General features: G+C 42.6%; 1 protein-coding gene across 2 annotated transcripts; it reads left to right on the top strand.

The window, feature by feature from the left end:
- The first annotated feature begins 3,044 nt into the window (after positions 1-3,044).
- On the top strand, positions 3,045-19,304 carry LOC122562029 (manganese-dependent ADP-ribose/CDP-alcohol diphosphatase-like). Of its 2 annotated transcripts, none has more exons than XM_043714452.2 (4): positions 3,045-3,337; positions 9,546-10,178; positions 15,629-15,751; positions 18,875-19,304. In XM_043714452.2, exons 2-4 carry the CDS (start codon positions 9,584-9,586, stop codon positions 19,168-19,170), a joined length of 1,014 nt encoding a protein of 337 aa, XP_043570387.1. In that variant the 5' UTR covers positions 3,045-3,337; positions 9,546-9,583; the 3' UTR covers positions 19,171-19,304. The 2 variants fall into 2 exon arrangements, with proteins under 2 accessions (XP_043570387.1, XP_043570388.1); XM_043714453.2 differs by lacking the exon at positions 3,045-3,337 and adding an exon at positions 3,386-3,523.
- Positions 19,305-19,881: the final 577 nt, after the last annotated feature.

The following is a 19,881-nucleotide window of genomic DNA, read 5'->3' on the forward strand; positions in this document are numbered from 1 at the left end:
ATTCGTATTTCAACATGGCACAATTTTAAGCTGCAAATTACAGTAGAAACTGAGCTAAATTTTCTGAGTTTAACTAAATGTCAATTTTGGGAGTTTCATTGAGGGCTTCACCTCTGATGAGTCTTCTATCACAATTTTACTTTGTTCACTTCTTTGTATGCATCATTCCTCTATGGTGGCACATTGGTGATGGCACAGTAGTATTGACATACAAGCTACTGCCATGATCTTGTGCGTTTCCTGATACCAGCACTATGCTTAAAGCCCAGCCATGTGCCAGGTCAAAAGCTACAGGTTAGGAATAGACTTTCACAGTTGCAATGCAGGAGAGATTGACCTTTGATGGCCCATAGAGGCCAGTTGGCATTTCTATTTAACTCTTTAATCTCATATTTTACACCTGAGCCTCCCAGCCTTGCAGCTTAGCAATGCCAAAAATCATTGTACACAATACCCCATTAAACTCCAGGATGGTGGTAACCCTCAGTGGACCTTTCCCCAAACATGACAAGCTGCCCAGTTTTATGTCTGTGCTAAAAGGCAAGGTAGGATAGAAATACTGTGAGCCTTTATGTTTTGGCTGTGTGGGCAACAAGCAAAAAAAAGGCAGAAATGCTGTGAGCATTGAAGTAGTTGCAAAGTGCATGAGTACCAAGAGAGAATGAAAAAGCCCTGATATATGCACTTCTCAGATAATGAGCTGGGTGTTTGACCTTGTGTGCAAAGTGTCCTAGCTTCAGCATTTCAATTATAGGTTTCAGTATACTCCAAAGTGTATTGGAGTCCAGAACTGTATGATATGTGGATCAGAGATCTGTCATTGCCAGTGCAAAGGGAGTAACACGTGACTGATGCCAACATCTGAGATCTTAAAAGAAAAATTTGGTAAAAGGGATGAATTTAACTTGCTGATCTCACATTAAAGTCTTTACCTTTTACAATGTATTTGCTGCTGACAGTGTGGTCTCCTCTATTTGTCAAGAGTGAAAACAGACTGCAGAACAGCTGCACCTCCCCACAAGCTGACACCATCCTTCCAGTCGCTTGCCATTTGAATACATCTTCCTGGTCTTGTGCCAGTATTTTGTATTGAGGCCTTTTGCAATGCTCCAGCAAGCCCCATTGCAACTTGAAGAAACAGCACCTCATTTTCTATTTAGACCTTTTACAGCTTTCAAGACAATATTGAATTCAAGAATTTTAAATCCTGAGTATTATTTTCCCTGTTTCTCCAGCAGCCCATTCCCCCCGCCCACCCCCACAACCACATCTTGTTTGCCTCTCTTCATTCTCTGCAAGGCCAATCTATTCTCAACTATCCACACGTCTGATTAACAGCTAAATTGTATCTATATCACTCCTTTACCTTCAGTCGTCCCTTTGTTTTTGCTTTGGGACCTTCACTCTCTGTTCCACTTGCTCCTCATCTCCCTTTGCCAGCAGCACACAAACCCATCATTTTACAACCCTTTTCAGGTCAGCAGAGTAATTTGACCTGAAACATTAACTCTGTTTTTCTTTCTATAGATGCTGCTAGACCTGCTGAGTTTCTCCAGCACCTTCCATTTTTATATTTAATGAAGGTACAGCACATTGCTCAGTGCGGTCTGAAGGCCTCCAAGTAATAGGAAAGATGATGAAGGTCAAATATCCAAATAAATTAGAGAAGTACAAGAATTATAGTATAGTTATAATGGGAGACATTAATTTTGCAAATCTAGACTGAAATACCAATATTGTGAAGGTATGAGAGAGGTAAATGCTCCAGCATGTGTTCAGAAAGATTTCTTATAGCAGTATATTTCCATTCCAAATAGAAAAGAGATGTGGTTGGAGCTAGTTCTTGAGAATGAACTGGGTCAAGTGTGGATATTACTACGTTTAGGACATAGTGATAATGAAGATTTAGTTTAGCGATAGAAATGAGCAAGGAACAAAGAGTAAATAACAGGGGGAGCACCACTTTCGATAACTTCAGAATGATTCCAATGTATCTAGGTCAGAACCAAACATTGAGAGGCAAGACTATAAGTGAACAATTGGAAATCTTTAAAAAGCATGCTGTAGTTGAGGCACAGTGAAGGTGCATTCTTGCAGAGGGTGGGACAAATAATCCAATGATCTCTGAAAGACGATGAAGGGAATAGAGTTAAGATGAACAAACTATGCAGTCCATCACACCACCCCAAGTTTGCCTGTCCATTAGAGGGAAGATCGCCTTTTTACTTGTTTTTAACATGTGCAAGTATTTATTAAGTTCAAGGTCACAATTGGAGTTTTGCCTCCTATTGATTGCAGGAAATAAAATCTGAGCACCAACTGCACCAATGTTCTTTTGAAATTGCTCACAAGGTGTACAATTACGGCTGCAAGGGAGTAAGTTCTCCAAGGTGTGCCCTTCCACTACTTACTGTGCAAAACCTACCCAGCTCAGGCATACTCAATACTTTCATGCTCTCAAGCACAGTGAATATTTTTGCCCAGCAGGGATTTCAAACTGGATTACAGCCATCTACTGACTCCTGTGAAAATAAGATATAAAGACTTAGCACTTGCAAATATGTTGTAAGTTAAATACAATTTCTCATGTTGCAATGAAATGATGCCCTCAGACTCCAGCTGGCTTGATGTCAACTTGCTGTCCAAAAAGGAGCAAGCTGAAGTGAACATGCAGCAGGACAGGGAGTGTGCAAAAAATGTTTCTGTATGCCCACAAGTCACCTGGCCTTCTTGGTTACCTCAGCTTCATGGGCTAAGTTGCAGCAGCATCTTGCGGTTGCCTGCTGAGAGCACCCAAACCAGGAATGACATTCTTTGAGAGGGATGTGTTAGGGAGTCCAGGGCAAAAATCAGAAGCTTCCGGAACACAAGTTATGCGACTGTGCAGATACTGTGCTGGACAGGAGAGCAAAGGGAATTAAGGATATTCGTAAATGCAGTAGAGCGACAGAACCAAAACCTCTCTCCAATATCTTGATTTGAACTGAAAACAAAAGGTAGTTCCTGGCTTTCAGAAACACTCTTGGTGAAGGAGCTTATGTCAGTTAGCGATTTCACCCTCTGACCAATACCCAAATATGGAACATTTTGTGCCATTTTCGGATACCTTTCCAGCATAAGCCCACACACATTACCAAGTGAAAAGATTGCTCTTTAAAGGACCGTGGTAGTCAATTGTAATTTTTCCAGTTGGCGGAAATGATGTGTATGGGGTTCCCACGTATCGAATCCCTGCAGGAGAATCCAATGGAAACGATAGATTGACTGGATTATGTGTCTGTAAGAGGAGAACATCAGTTCCCTGGCTGAGGTGACGGCAAACGCGAAGGATCACTCTGTATGTACATTGTTCAGTGATGGGAACTTTGGTTTGTTACTTTAGATTTAGTATTCCCGTTAGAGATTGCAGGGTCCCTGCTGCTAGTTAATTTCTCATAGCAGTCACTCTGCGGCCAGCATATAACGCTGGCCACTCTGTCCCATTCACAAGGGGCGGTGTATGTTCGTGGGTCTAGCGTCCACAGTAAGTGAAAATTGCAGGTTTGAATTCATTCAGATGTGCGAATTATAATATTATTAGAATTTATATATCTCTTTATCCCGTCTAAATTGTTCAGAGCACTTCATTGGCAGTGGGCGATTGATCCACAGAATGTGTTATGCCATCTATTCACATATTTTAAACGTTAGGTAGAACTGGACCGTGGTAATTTATTTATTTAGTGGGGCAATTGGTAGCTTACAAAACTGAAATACTGCAAGCAACGCAGTTCCTCCCATGAAAACTGTTTAGTTTAAATTTTCCTGTGTCATGCTCCTTGAAGCAGGAGCCAACTAGGTTAGTAACGATGAAAGGCCAGCGCACTGCTTCGCTGTGTGTGTATGTACGGAGACGGGAGTGCAGGGCAGCATCGTAATGGGGTTGTGAACTCTGTGAATGCAGTGGAAGCTCTGACTGGATTGTGACATACACATTCCCTCAGTAACAGATTCCCCCACCCTGTGGCGGTTGATTAATTTATCGTTGCCACGAGTACTGAGGTGCAGTGAAAAGTGTTGTTTTGTGTGCTCTACAGCAGCTTGTACCATAAAAAGTGCACCAGGCTGGCAGAACAGATTGCAGAACAGTGTTACAGCCACAGAGAAAATGCAAGAGATCAGAATTAACATTTGAGAGGTCAGTTCAAAAGTCTGATAACAAACGGAAGAAGCTGTTCTTGAATCTGTTAGTACCTGTTTTCAAACTTGTATATCTTCTGTCTGATGGGAGAGCGTATAACTGGAAAGTATATCCATTGACTCCATCTATATTTCCTGCGCCCTCAGAAAAGCAACTGACATAATAAAAGACCCCTCCCATCCTGGTTATACTCCCTTCCACCCCCTTCCATCGGGCAGAAGATATAAAAGTTTCAATACATGTACTAACAGATTCAAGAACAGCTTCTTCTTTGCTGTATTCAGACTTTTGCATAGAGGAGGTGTTGTCGCCTATCCTTACTGATTGCGTTGGTCAGGAAATCGAGAAACCAGTTACAGAGTGGGGAGGTGAGACCTAGGTGTTAGAATTTAGACATGAGTTTGTTTGGAATTATGGTGTTGAAGGCAGAACTGAAGTAGGAGCCTGACATAGGTATTCTTATTATCCAGATGTTCCAGAGATGAGTGTAGGGCCAGGAAGATGTTCTCTTTGTTTCTGCATCCCCACAATAAAACTGCGAGTGGATTATAACATCTGCACTCCCTTTATAATGGATTCCTGCTGTCTGTCCCAGAGCCAAGAAACCATGACAAGATTGTAACATCTGCACTCCCTCTGTAATGGATTCCTGCTCTCTGTCCCTACCCCCAATGAAGCTCTGACAAGATTGTAACATCTGCACTCTCTCACTAATAGGTTCTTGCTAAATAAAAGCAAATTACTGCAGATGCTGGAATCTGAAACCAAAATAGAAAATGCTGGAAAATCTCAGCAGGGTCTGGCAGCATCTGTAAGGAGAGAAAAGAGCTGACGTTTTGAGTCTAACTGACCCTTTGTCAAAGCTAAAAAAAAGGGAGAAAAAGGGGCAGGTGTTGCTCGGCTGAGAGAATGGCTCCAGAAGCAAAGGTAGCAATATAGACTTGATAATGACAGTGCATAGAGAGATTAGGAGCTGTGAATGACCAAGGCTGAAGCCAGTGCTATATGACAAAATATGTGGCAGATGGGGGGGATGGTGAAGCAGAGGCAAAACGGGAGAAGGGTAGCAAAGGGGGAAGAGGAGAGGAAAAAGGTGGTGAGAGAGTGGGGAGCGAGAAAAAGAGAGACAATCAAGAAATAAGAGGTACAGCACAGTGAAAAAAAAATTACGGAGCAGAATGAAAACAGAGGGGTCAAGATGGGATAATCATCTGAAGTTGTTGAATTCAATGTTGAGACCGGCAGGCTGTAACGTGCCTAGTGGGAAAATGAGATGCTGTTCCTCCAGTTTGCGTTGAGCTTCACTGGAACATTGCAGCCGGCCAAGGACAGACATGTGGGCATGGGAGCAGAATTGTGTGTTGAAGTGGCAAGCCACAGGAAGGTCCGGGACCTGATTGCGTACAGGCGGAAGGTGCTCAGCAAAGCGATCACCCAGTCGGTGTTTTGTCCCTCTGATATAAAGGAGACCACATTGGGAGCAATAAATGCAATAGACCAAATTGAAAGATGTAGAAGTGAAACGCTGCTTAATTTGAAATGAGTGTTTGGGGCCTTGGATGGTGAGCATGGAAGAGGTAAAGGGGCAGGTGTTGCATGTTCTGCGATTGCATGGGAAGGTGCCGTGTGTGATGGGAGAGGTGTTAGGTGTGATGGGAAGGTGCCGTGTGTGATGGGAGAGGTGTTAGGTGTGATGGGAAGGTGCCGTGTGTGATGGGAGAGGTGTTAGGTGTGATGGGAAGGTGCCGTGTGTGATGGGAGAGGTGTTAGGTGTGATGGGAAGGTGCCGTGTGTGATGGGAGAGGTGTTAGGTGTGATGGGAAGGTGCATAGCTAGGACCCATGCGGGTACCCGTTGCTACACCTTTGATTTGGAGAAAATGGGATGAGTTGAAGGAGAAGTTGTTGAGAGAGAGAACAAGTTCAGCCAGGCGGAGGAGAGTGGTGGTGGATGGAGATTGTTCGGGCCTCTTTTCGAGAAAGAAGCGAAGAGCTTTCAAGCCGTCTTGGTGTGGGATGGAGGTGTAAAGAGATTGCACATCCATGGTGAATAGAGGTGGTTAGGGCCTGTGAATTGAAAGCTGTCAATGTGTCGCGGGGCACCAGAGAAATCCTGGATGTAGATGGGGAGGGAGTGAACCGGAGGAGTAAGGATGGGATCAAGGTAGGAGGAAATATGTTCAGTGGGGCAGGAGCATGCTGACACAATGGGCCTGCCGGGATAGTCCTTCTTGTGGATTTTGGGGAGTAGGTAGAAACGGGCTGTCCAGGGTTGGGAGACTATGAGGTTGGAAGCTGTAGGGGGGGAGGCATCCGGAGGAAATGAGGTCAGTCACGGTGTTGGAGACAATGGCTTGATGCTCAGTGGTGTGGTCATGCTCCAGGGGGAGGTAGGAGGAGGAATCTGAGAGTTGGCGCTCAGCCTCTGCGAGGTAGAGGTCAGTACGTCAGACAACAACAGCACCCCCTTTGTCAGCAGGTTTGATGACAAGGTTGGGGTTGGACCTAAGGGAGCAAAGAGCAGAAAGTTCGGATGGAGAGAGGTTGGAATGGGTAAGAGGGGCAGAGAAATTAAGGCGGCCAATGTCCTGTCGACAATTGTCAATGAAAAGTTCGAGGGAAGGAAATTGTCCTGGCGGGGATATCCAATTAGAGGTGGAATGTTGGAGGGATGTGAAAGGATCTGTGGAGCGGGGGGAGAACTCTTGCCCAAAGAAGTGAGCACGAAGGCGAAGGTGACGGCAGAAAAGCTCAGCATCATGTCGAACCCGGAATTCATTGAGGTGGGGACGTAAGGGTACAAAGCTGAGTCCTTTGCTGAGAACAGCATGCTCAGCCTCAGAGAGGGGAAGGTCAGAGGGTATGGTGAACACACGGCAAGGGCTGGGGCTGGAAGAGATGGGGTTCGAGGGATTGGGACTGTTGGAAGGTGGACGGTGGGCAGGGGTGTGGATGAGAAGTTGAAGCTTGCGTTCCTTAACACCTGCAAGAAACAGGAAAAGTTTGGAGTTAAGGCGTCGAATGAAAAGACCGAGGGCTGGAAATTGTGGAGCAGGGGGAGGACTCTTGCCCAAAGAACTGAGCATGAAGGCGAAGGCGACGGAAGAAGAGCTCAGAGTCATGTTGAAATACTGCAAATGCTCAAAATCTGAATAAAAAAACAAAGTGCTGGAGAAGCTTAAGGAGGTTTTGTAGCATCTGTAGAGAGAGAAACTAAGTTGATATTTCAAGTATGATATAACTATTCTTCAGAAATACATTTTATTTTTTGAACTTGCCGCTGTTAAATTCCAAAAGGCAGAGTTTGCTACCCAAACAAAAATTATAGCAAATGGTTTTGATTTAATTTGGTATACAACACAAGAGTAGAGATTCAGCATGCCATCCAGGGCATTGAGAATTAGCTACCTGTTATCTTAAAGGCCTGAATTTCAATCCCAATGTTTCACCAAGTCCACAGTTAGAGAATTAATACAAATGTCCGATGACAAGACAGAAATCTGACCTTGTGAGCTGCCTGGGTGAAGTTCCATATTCTCGTTAACCTTTATGTGAAAAGCACTCTCCACATTTCCTCCCCTGCCCCCATTCTCCTGTTGATAATCTTGAATCTGTGTCTCTTGTTTACCATTTTGTTATCCTCTGAAAAATGCATTTCATTACTGATAATCTCAAAAAAAAGTCTTCCAATTTTTCATTTCTTTTTAATTGCTGTAAGTTTTTATGTGTTGATTATTTGTTGTGCCTGTGCCTCTTGAATTGTGTACCCAGGTTTATATGTAGTATTCTAACAAGTATCAGATCAACCGGTCTTCTAGAAATTTATTTTATATTCAGTATCTTTAATACACAAAATCCAAATTCCTATTGACCTTTTGTGTAGTCTTTTCTACATGATGTCCAACTTTTAAAATCCCAGCTTCTTGCAATTTTATTTTACCAACTCTGTTTATACTATGCTTTCATTGTTTTCTTATCCAAAATAGACCATTTTGTTTTGCGCATCGAACTGTATCTGTCCATTTTCCACATCTTAAGATCAGAAACATTTAGCATTGTGTAATGTAAGAGCTGTGCATTTTGTTATACTGCCATCTCTGCTACTGTCCCTGTTGGCAAAATGTACATAAAATTGGCAACATAGCTACTTACAATTCTTTTTTGGTTTTATTTACACTTCTCCAACAGAGAGGGCAGTTGCGAAGGCAGTATAACAAAATGTTCAGCTCTTACAATATACAACATGCGCAATTTACAGTAGCACCTAGACTTACGAACTTAATTCGTTCCGGGACTCGGTTCGCGAACCGAAAAGTTTGCAAACTGAATCAATTTTTCCCATTGTTCAGATAGCGTAAGAACGCTTGGACGTAGCAACGAACGCTGTTCACAGCGTACATGCCAAAGACGAACTGAATGAGATCACGCGGGGCCCGAGAGCTTTTGCGTTCAACAAGCGCATAGCAAAGCAGAACAATGAAACCACATGGTTGCACACGGCCTTTTTACGTTCGTACCTTCGTTCGTACCTTGAATTTCGGACATACATTGAAGCAAAATTTTACGTACAATCCTGTTCGTAAACCAATTTGTTCATGAACGGGTGGTTTGTATGTCGAGGCGCTACTGTACTTCTGATTGTCAAGCCATCCAATTTGATAGCTTGAACCAGCCTCAATCTTATATGCCTTGTACTTATCGATTGTTGAGAAGATTTGTAGCTCAAGTTGATGGTAAGTATGTAAGTTAGCTCACTGACCTTGAAGGTTTATTTTTGAACGTTTTGTCACCATACTAGATAACATCATCAGTGAGAGTCTCTGGTATACCACCAGCTCTTCACCAGCGATTCTCACTGATGATGTTACATAGTATGGTGATGAAACGTCTAAAATCAAACCTTACAGCTCAGTGAGCTAACTTACATACTTTTGTACTTATCTTTAACATAAATGTAAAAGGAAATGGTATGGCATAATTACTTGTGCAATGACAGAATCTACACCCTTCAAATCCTAGAGATATCGATTTATCTTGATCTTTGCTTTCTATTCTTCATGCTACTCATCATTTAATATATGACCACCTTCTCATTAATGCTTTGTGTCTTATAAGTGATCTATTCAACAGTCATAGGGCATAGACGTGAGAAAATCTCTTGGGAATGAATGAATTTTGTCACCTTCAGCAGCAGAAATGCAGAGGGAAGTGATTTGAGGTTGTGCTTCTGTGATCCAAGTATACAATTATCAATAGATCTTTATCAATATAACATTGTCTGGTGAAATGAGCAATAAAGAAACTTAATGATGCAATGAACTTTATTAGAGCTGGGCTATTTTTAAACCTATTTTTATTTTTTTCAGATAGTGGCAAGGTATGTGGACTTTAAGCTCATGAAAGAATGGCAACTGACGCAGATGAGCCAAAAAAACTGAATTTTACTTTCGGTGTCATAGCAGACATTCAATACGCCAATACAGACAATGGTTATAATGGCACACGCACAATGAGACGTTATTACAGGAACAGCCTCCATTTACTGTGCAGTGCTGTCAGGGGATGGAATGAAGAAGTGAACACTCCCAGCTTTATTCTGCAGCTTGGAGACATCATTGATGGATGCAATTTGCAGCTAAAGTCCTCAGATCATGCACTTCAAGTGGTCTTAGATGAATTTTCAAAGTGTTCATCTCCTGTGCACCATATCTTGGGTAACCATGAATTGTATAATTTTGATAGGGAACTATTACTTAAATCAGCTCTCAATAGCACGTGCCTGGGAAACAAAGATAACAGCATTGAGACCTGGTCCAAACCTAATGACTCAGAGGCATTTTATGGCTACCATTTTAGTCCTTTCCCTAAGTTTCGATTCATAATCACCGACTCATACGACCTTAGCATTTTGGGGAGGAAATATTCCAGCAAGAAACATCGTGATTCGATGGAAATACTGACGTCATACAACAAAAATGAAGATTTTAATAGCTCAAAAGGTAATTTAAGGTTACATCTATATGCACTGTTATCGGGTGACCATAAAGTTTTATTCAATTAACTGATAGAGTCTAGAGATGTACAGCACGGAAACAGACCCTTTGGTCCAACCTGTCCATGCCAACCAGATACCCAACCCAATCCAGTCCCATCTGCCAGCACCCAGTCCATATCCCTCCAAACCCTTTCTATTCATATACCCATCCAGATGCCTTTTAAATGCTGTAATTGTATCGGCCTACACCACTTCCTCTGGCAGCTCATTCCATAGACGTACCACCCTCTGCGTGAAAAAGTTGCCCTTTTGGTCTCTTTTACCCAAGTTTTATATTACACAGATGATGACAAGGGATGTGAAATTTAAAATGCTGAGAGAGACAACTGAAATAGATGAGGGTAAAACACATTGAATGTTACTTGCTGATTTGAGTTGGGGCAGGATGTATTGTCAATTAAACCAAGCTTGTTTCACCTTCATCCTTATTGATTTCAATTCATGGGCAATGTACTTAATCTATTTATCTTGCTTATATGTAGACTTTATACTTCTTTATATTTGGAGGCAGTGAGGTTTGCAGATGCTAGAGATCAGAGTTGAGACTATGTTGCTGGAAAAGCACAGCACGTCAGGCAGCATCCAAGGAGCAGGAGATTCGACGTTTTGGGCTGGAAACGTCGATTTTCCTGCTTCTTGGATGCTGCCTGACCTGCTGTGCTTTTCCAGCAACACACTCTCAACTTATTTATATTTATCTGCCCATGTCCTACCTTAGTTCATGTATCGGACACAATTTTATTGCAAACTTCAAGGGTCCTAACATCGGGCCTAATTAGAGGTGTCAGACTGTTGCATGGATAGTCCCAGAGGAAGCTGCCTAACCAGTCTGTTCTGAACTCACTGAACTAATAAAGGCAGAGTGGGATGTATGTGGATCTCAGTTTGACCCATCAGAATGCTGGCATGCCTAAAGCCTCCGTTAGAAAAGGTGGATCCTACTGACACAGGTCTGAGAACGTGGAGGAGCCCTCAGAGGGATCAATATAATTTAAAGCAATATATCTCCTTCCAACACACTTGAACAGGACACCGGTGTCATTGACATCGTCATTGTGCACCCTCATTATACTGGACCTGGGCATAGTGCTCACTTGTTACTACCTCTCCCTTACTGTTCTGCTGGCCACTCCCCTGTTGCTACCTCTCCCTTACTGTTCTGCTGGTCAAAGCCCTTGTTGCTGCCTCTCCCTTACTGTTCTGCTGGTCACTCCCCTGTTGCTGCCTCTCCCTTACTGTTCTGCTGGTCACTCCCCTGTTGCTGCCTCTCCCTACTGTTCTGTGGTCACTCCCCTGTTGCTGCCTCTCCCTTAATGTTCTGCTGGTCACAGCCCTTGTTGCTGCCTCTCCCTTACTGTTCTGCTGGTCACTCCCCTGTTGCTGCCTCTCCCTTACTGTTCTGCTGGTCACTCCCCTGTTGCTGCCTCTCCCTTACTGTTCTGCTGGTCAAAGCCCTTGTTGCTGCCTCTCCCTTACTGTTCTGCTGGTCACAGCCCTTGTCGCTGCCTCTCCTTTACTGTTCTGCTGGTCACAGCCCTTGTTGCTGCCTCTCCCTTACTGTTCTGCTGGTCACTCCCCTGTTGCTGCCTCCCCCTTACTGTTCTGCTGGTCACTCCCCTGTTGCTGCCTCCCCCTTACTGTTCTGCTGGTCACAGCTCTTGTTGCTGCCTCTCCCTTACTGTTATGCTGGTCACAGCCCTTGTCGCTGCCTCTCCTTTACTGTTCTGCTGGTCACAGCCCTTGTTGCTGCCTCTCCCTTACTGTTCTGCTGGTCACAGCCCCTGTTCCTGCCTCTCCCTTACTGTACTGCTGGTCTCTCCTATGTTGCTGCCTCTCCCTTCCTGTTCTGCTGGTCACAGCCCTTGTTGCTGCCTTGTTTGCTATTGTCCTCACCACTGCCTACCATCCTCCAATGCTCACCATTTTCCTCATCCATCATCAGTGGCCACCTTTAACCCCCTCCGCCCCTCCTCAGCTTCCCTCTCCTCACTATCCCACTGGCCGCATCCTTCACTGCCCAGCTCAAGGACCAAGACAGTGAGTGAGGGCCCAAAGGGCTTTTGCTGATCACTCCCTCAGTCTTTGTGTTTGCCTTTTTACCCAGAAGTGCTATCACACGCAAGTCAGCGACTTTCCCACCACCAAATAGCCATGATGTTTTTTGTTAAATCACTCCTCTCGTTCAACAGTTCTCTAACTCATTTCAGGGGCACCAGGCTGCTATGCGAAATAAGCCTTAAGTATGGAGTCACGGTGGCACAGTGGTTAGCACTGCTGCCTCACAGCGCCAGAGACCCGGGATCAATTCCCGCCTCAGGCGACTGACTGTGTGAAGTTTGCACATTCTCCCCGTGTCTGCGTGGGTTTCCTCCGGGTGCTCTGGTTTCCTCCCACAGTCCAAAGATGTGCAGGTCAGGTGAATTGACATGCTAAATTGCCCGTAGTGTTAGGTGAAGGGGAAAATGTAGGGGTATGGGTGTGTTGCGCTTCGGTGGGTCGGTGTGGACTTGTTGGGCCAAAGGGCCTGTTTCCACACTGTAAGTAATCTAATCTGTAAGTAATCTAATCTAAACAGGTCCTGCAACTTTCCTGGCAGTGATACTGCAGTTGCACGGCTGGTGACGGTGTCTCCCACAGTTGCATTGCAACAAATACCATTTGTTTAAATTAGTTGCCTGTCTTAGCTCAGTGTGCAGCCGAGCTGCACCTGGTCCTACTGTTGGTAGACTTTCTAAGTAGTGGGACAGCATGGGGCATCATCTTCAATTAGCTCCTGGCTATTTTTTTGTCTCCGGCACCTCCCTCGCAGCAGTTGTGATTGATTTAATACAATCTGAAAATTAATCACTTCACACTGAATTTCTGAATCCAGTTAATTTGAATTGCTTTTGGTCCCAACAGTATCCCCATTCAATATTTCACACTGCTACGATCCCTCCAGTTCTGATATAAGTGCTTTAGTGCCCAATACCTTTGCTGCATGCACCTCAGCCAGTTTCATCGTTATTCCTATGATTTTCCAATCTCCTTGTTTAGCTTTTAGTTTAATTCATTGATTATTCCCCTGTGTGATTTGAAATTCAAGCATAGCACATAATATGTCTTCATTATGTGGATTGTTAATTTTTCAGGAATATCATGGAGGTTGGTCAGGTAGTATTTTCTTTTAAATCGATGCCGACTGTTGTTAATTAAGTTATTGGTACAGGGCAGTGTACCCAATAATCTAGCCACGTGGAGCCAGTTGCTTTTAGTAAATCAGAAATGAATAACAGCACCATTTTGGACACACAGTGCAAGTGTACATTAACCTTTTTGTGCCTTTTTATGCAAATGAAATTTTGTCAATTCATTATAAGGGGATTCAAGTAATAGTAAAGAAGTATTGCAATAACAACTGTACAGGGAATTTTTGACACCATTCTAGAATACTCTCTAATTTTGCTTTCCATATTTAAGAAAGCCTGCATTGGAGACAGTACAGTGAAAATTCACTAGATTGGGTAATCTTCTCATCCCAGGGACCAATGACAAGAGGCTGAGTAAATTGTGTCTGTATTCACTGAAGTTTGGAAGAATGTCATGATAACACTGAAACATTTCAAGACTATGAAAAGACTTGATAAGGTAGATACTGAGTTGCTGTTTCTCCTGGCTAGGCATTTAGGGTAAGAGGGCACAACTTCAGGATAAGCGGCTGAGATAAAGAAAAATATATCTCCATTTAAAAGGTTGTGGATCTCAGGAATTCTGTATCCAGAGGGCTACGGATGTATATAATCATTAAATTAATTTAAATTTGGAATAGGTAAATTTACTCTTGCTTCTACTTATGTTTGTTGGTGTGGTGATAATGCAAAAGACAATACATGGTTATCACATTGGAGGCTATATTTCAGCTCTTCTGTCTTTGCTCCACTGAGAATGAGTATAGAAGGATGGAATTTTATTTTCAAAACCCCAAACCATGAGGTTGAAAGTATGGAATAAGGACAAACTCCTGCAAAATCTCCATGAAATAGCAATGGCTATTGTAGCTTTATTGTCTGTCTCTAACTGGCCTTGAACTGAGCTTGCTAAGTTGTTTCAGAAGGCAGTTGACAGTCAATCACGTAGAATCATAGCGTTGTACAGCATAGAAACAGACTCTTTGGTCCAACTCACCCATGCTGACCAGATAACCCAAATTAATTTAGTCCAATTACCTTCTAGACTCTTCCCATTCATTTGTACCAGTATCCATCACTTACTCTGGCAGCTCATTCCATACATGCAATACTCTCTGCATCAAAATGTTGCCCCTTAGGTCCCTTTTATCTCTTTCTCCCATCACTTTAAACCTATGGCCTCTAGTTCTGCACTCCCCTATTCTGGGAAAAAGACTTTGGCTTTTTACTCTATCCATGTCCTCGTGATTTTATAAACCTCTATAAGGTTACCCCTCAGCCTCCAATGATCTGGGGAAAACAGCCCCAAACCTATTCGGCCTCTCCTTATAGCTCAAACCCTCCAACCCTGGCAACATCCTTGTAAATCTTTTGTGCACCTAACAGGAAGACCAGAATTGAATGCAATGGTCTAACCAGTGTCTTGAACAGTCGCAACACTCAATGCACTGACCAATAAACACAAATGTATCAAACGCCTTCTTTACTACCCTGTCTACCTGTGACTCCACCTTCAAGCGACTATGAACCTGCACCCCAAGGTCTCTTTTTTTGGCAACACTCCCCAGGACCTACCATTAAGTGTATAAGTCCTGCCCTGATTTGCCTTTACAAAAGGCAATACCTCACATTTTTCTAAATTAAACTCCATCTGCCACTCCTCGGCCTATTGGCTTATCTGATCAAGGTCCTTATGTACTCTAGGATAACCTTCACTGTCCACTACACCACCAATTTCAGTGTCATCTGCAAACTTACTAACCATTCCTCCTACACACCCATTCAAATCATTTATGTAAATGACAGCTGTGGGTCTGGAGTCACATGTAAGCCAGACCAGGTGAGGTTGGCAGATTTCCTTCCCTGAAGGACATTAGTGAATCAGATACATGTTTCCAACAGTCAGCAATAGCTTCATGTTTATCTTTAGATTCTTAATTCCAAATGTTTTTTAAAAATTGAACTCAATTCCATCATCTGCCTGGGTCTTTGAACCTGGATCCTCAGAACATTTGCTGAGTTTCTGGGTGAATAGTACAGCAAAAATATCATTAAGCCATCGCCTCCACAAATTAATTTGAATTAGGGAATTAGTTTGTGTGGGGAAGAACCAAATACTAAAAAAGAGTACGTCTCCCAGTGGCGTTTCAAAAATGTGATGAGTTTTCATATGTTCAAAATCATTACAAATTTAAAACTGAAAAGTTCTAAAATATTTCATCAACAGGGCTCCATGGGCTGGAAAAACGTTTTGTGGCGTTTAATGGAGGTTTCAGTAAGGAACAGCTGGATTGGCTGAACAAAATATTAACTTTCTCAGATCGTAACCAGGAGAAGGTTACAATTGCTGGTAGGTGCTGGTTATATAAAATCACAATGTATTCAATTCAGAGTATATAGCTACACAATGGTATCAATGGGATAAAATTATAGACTTAGCAAGATTTTGTCAGTAAACATTAAACACATTCTTTAGAAATGAGGTTCTAATCTTATTACAAACAACAAAAAGAAAAAAATTCTCCTATTTCTTTAGAGCTTTGTGATTTCTTTAACAATGGAAATCATCATAAATTTGCTAACTTTAATTTTCCTCTCAATGCAACTTGCTCTTTAACATTTTAACAAATGATGTATGATATGCAATACTGCACCTAAAACTCAAATTTTCTTTTCCATCACTGGTTTTAATTTTCTGGTGTTAACAAATAGAACTCAAGCAATATTGTTCATTATTCTGGCCTGCACTGTGATCCTTAAAAGAGGAAGGCTTAAAACTGCGAGATCACCTAAAATCCCAAAATTTGTTTTTCTGTAATTTATTCATGGTGTATGGGCATTGCTGGCAAGATAAACATTTATTGCCCATCCCTGTTTACCCTTGAAAAGGTTGTAGTGAGTTGATTTCTTGAACTGCTGCAGTTGATTTAGTGTGGGTTGACCACCAGTGTTGTTAGAGAGTGAGTTACCTCCTGGTGACACTGAAGGAATGACGGTATATTTCCAAGTTCTGGATGATAAACGGTTTGGAGTCCAACTTGCAGGCAGTGGGGTTCCCAGGGATCTACTGTCTTGTCTTCTCGGATGGTATGGTCGTGAGTTTGGAAGGTGCTAAGGAGAGTCAGTAATATCTTAAGTGCATTTTGTAGATGGAGGAACCTTAGTGGTGGTGGTATTCCCGTGCACTTGCTGCCCTAATCTTTCTAGTTGGTAGAAGTCACAAGTTCAGCTTTTTGACTTAAGCTGTAACCTTCAACCTACCTAGAAACCCCAGTTTCCACCTCTTTGAACAAGGACCGCAGTCTTATTATTTGTTTCTAAGATGGGAGAACAAAATCAAAACAATTCCCGGCTCCACAGGCATAACTCATGAGAAAGTGGCTGGGAATGTGAGGTTTTCATTTCAGCGAGGTAGGAGTTCCTTGGGAGTTAAGGCCTGGTGAACCTGGAAGGTGAGCAGAGGGTGCTGTGTGCAGAAGTGTGCTGAATGGGAGGCGTATCTCCATACATGGGCACTGTTACCTAGCCATGCACCAGAATCACATAGGGGTGGAGATAGCTGCTGATTCATATAGATATGAAATGTGACCCACCTTCATTCCTACAGCCACAGAAATGATGTCCGTCAGAATTGGTAACTAGCTTCTTGTAGCGTTGTACATTCTAATCAAATTTTGCTCTTTGTGAATTGTTGTGAAACATCAATTAAAATTTCTATTTCTATTGTCACTATTTGTCAAGGTAACCATAACCTATAAAGTAAAAGCCAAAGAATTGCAGATGCTGGAAATCTGAAACAAAAACAGAAATTTGAGTTATGAAGAAGGGTCACTGGACTGGAATATTAATCATAGAATCCCTACAGTGCAGAAGCAGGACATTGGGCCCATCAAGTCTACACTAACTCTCCAAACAGCATCCCATCTGGATCAATTCCCCCACCCTATCCCTGTAACCAATCAGTTCCTATGGCTAACCCACTGAGCCTGCACATTCCTGGACACTATGGGCAATTTAGCAGGGCCATTCAACCTAACCAGCACATCTTTGGCCCCGTGGGAAGAAACTGGAGTACCTGGTGGAAACACACACAGACACAGGGAGAATGTGCAAACTCCACACAGATAGTTGCCTGAGGCTGGAATTAAACATGGGCCCCTGGCACTGTGAGGCAGCAGTGCTAACCACTGAGCCACTGTGCTGCCCTAACTCTGCTTTCTGACCATGGTTGATGTCAGTCCTGCTGAATTTTTCCAGCAATTTCTGTTTTTGTAACAATAGGCTATCTTTGACTATGGCTGTAATACAGCAATAGCCTCTTTTGCCATTCACCTGTGTTAAACAATAAAGTGAGACTGTACACCCTGATATGCCTCCAAATTCCCCACACCTGCCTTTGTCCCTTAATATATTTAAATACGAAAAATGTCTCAATCACAGATTTAAAATTTAGAATCAATTTAATATTAGCTGCTGTTTGCAGAACAGAGTTCTACTGAGTGTATTCCTACCTCACTCCTACAGGGTCATGCTTTGACTTCAGACCATATCCCTTTGTCCTAGATTGTCCAATAAGAAAGCTCCTGTTTCTCTACCTGCTTCTTTTCATAGCTTGAGAATGTTAAGCAAAACACCCCTCAACTTTCTAATGTCTAGACAGAACAACCCTAGTTTGTATAACCTCTTCTCCAAAATTAACCCTTGCAGGCTAGTTATCATTCTTATAAATCCATGCTGTATTCCCTCCAATGTCAATATACTTCAGCTCATTAAGGATATTCTCATGATGCTCCAGGTACGGTCTTATCAGTATAGCTAAGATGGATCTTTCAGAATGAATAGATTAGATTCCCTACAGTGTGGAAACAGGCCCTTCGCCCCAACAAGTCCATATCAACCCTCTGAAGAGTGACGCACTTTCCCCTCTGACTAATGCACCTAACACCATGGGTAATTTAACATGGCCTGCACATCTTTGGACTGTGGGAGGAAACCCACGCAGACACAGACAGAATGTGCAAACTCCACACAGACAGTCACCTGAGGCTGGGATCGAATCTGGGACCCTGATGCTGTGAGGCAGCAGTGCTAACCACTGAGCCACTATGCCACCCCCTTTATTTCAGTTCACTGGAGATAAAGGCCAGCAGAAGTCCATTAGTGTTTTTTTTGTAAGTGATTGTCAAATACGGCCCCATTTACTTTATATCAAATCCTTAGAAACAGTTAGATACCCTTAGAAATAAGTTACAGATTATAGGGCTCAGCTGTCAAACAGTGAAGTTCCCAAATGGCACAAACATTTCCTGAAGTTATTCCCTGATCAAATCAGCAATATGATTTATGTCAGCTTTCATGTGTGATATCTGAAGACCCTGCTGTCTGATCCGGTATTGTCAGGTCAACTGGATTTGACTGCTGTCAATTTCGTACTTCAGAGCAGACAAATAAAACTGTTGTATTTTTATTGCAGCTCATGTTCCAATCCATCCACAGTCTACAAATTCACATGGGATTGCATGGAACTACGATGAGATCCTGTCGGTGTTGCATGCACACACGAGTGTTGTGTGTTTTCTGGCTGGACATGATCACAATGGAGCTTATTGCTTGGATTGCCATGGAATTCACCATCTTACACTCGAAGGTGTGATTGAAACACCACCAGAGAGCCATGCATTTGGAACTATCTATGTATATGATGACAGAATGATTGTCAAGGGAAGAGGCAGGATTCAGGACAGGATTCTTCACTACAAGAAAATCTGAATCAAATAATCTTTAGCTCATCATAGAAATGTTAATGTTCTGTACCATGTGAATACATTGAAAAAACAAGTGGGATCAAAATTAGATCATCACCTGTTAAATATAGTAGCACCTACAGATTAAAATCTCAGATCCGAAAAGAGTGACGCATTCTGTTGTGTGTCAAGTGTGTGTGTCTTTAATTCAAGATTGTGCTAACAGTTGACAAATTAGCTTTCTGCCTCATATAATCAAATCTTGTCCCAGGTTTCTTGCTCACTTTCTGATTTGAAAAGTTTTGCTTTCAAGTCTTACTCAACATTTCAGCACATAATCTTCGAACAGTATCAGTGCTGCATTATGAGAGGTAATACCTGATAAACTAAGGCAATTTTTTTGAAAAGCTGGAGAACTCAAGGGTCCTGGTCAATTTTCATCCCTGAACCAGCATCACCAACCAAAAATAAGTCTCTGTTCATTAGCCACTTAGTGTTTGTGGGAACATGGCTGCTGTGTTGCCTTTAAATTAAAATAGTGACTAATCATGGTTAAATGCCTTGGGACAAGCTGAACTCAGAAAGGCCAGTATAAAAATGCAGAAGTTCTCTTTTCTGAGAAATCTTGAAACATGTTTAACATTCTCACAAGGCTTCCATTTGACATGTGATTGACAATCAGCTGATTTGGAATCGTAGCTATGTAGCATGATATTGGAAGGACCAGCCAGAGTAT

The sequence above is a fragment of the Chiloscyllium plagiosum genome, unplaced genomic scaffold (genome assembly GCF_037043375.1).
Source record: "Chiloscyllium plagiosum isolate Xiang-an unplaced genomic scaffold, Cpla_swu_hap1 HiC_scaffold_25, whole genome shotgun sequence".
Taxonomy (NCBI): Eukaryota; Metazoa; Chordata; class Chondrichthyes; order Orectolobiformes; family Hemiscylliidae; genus Chiloscyllium; species Chiloscyllium plagiosum.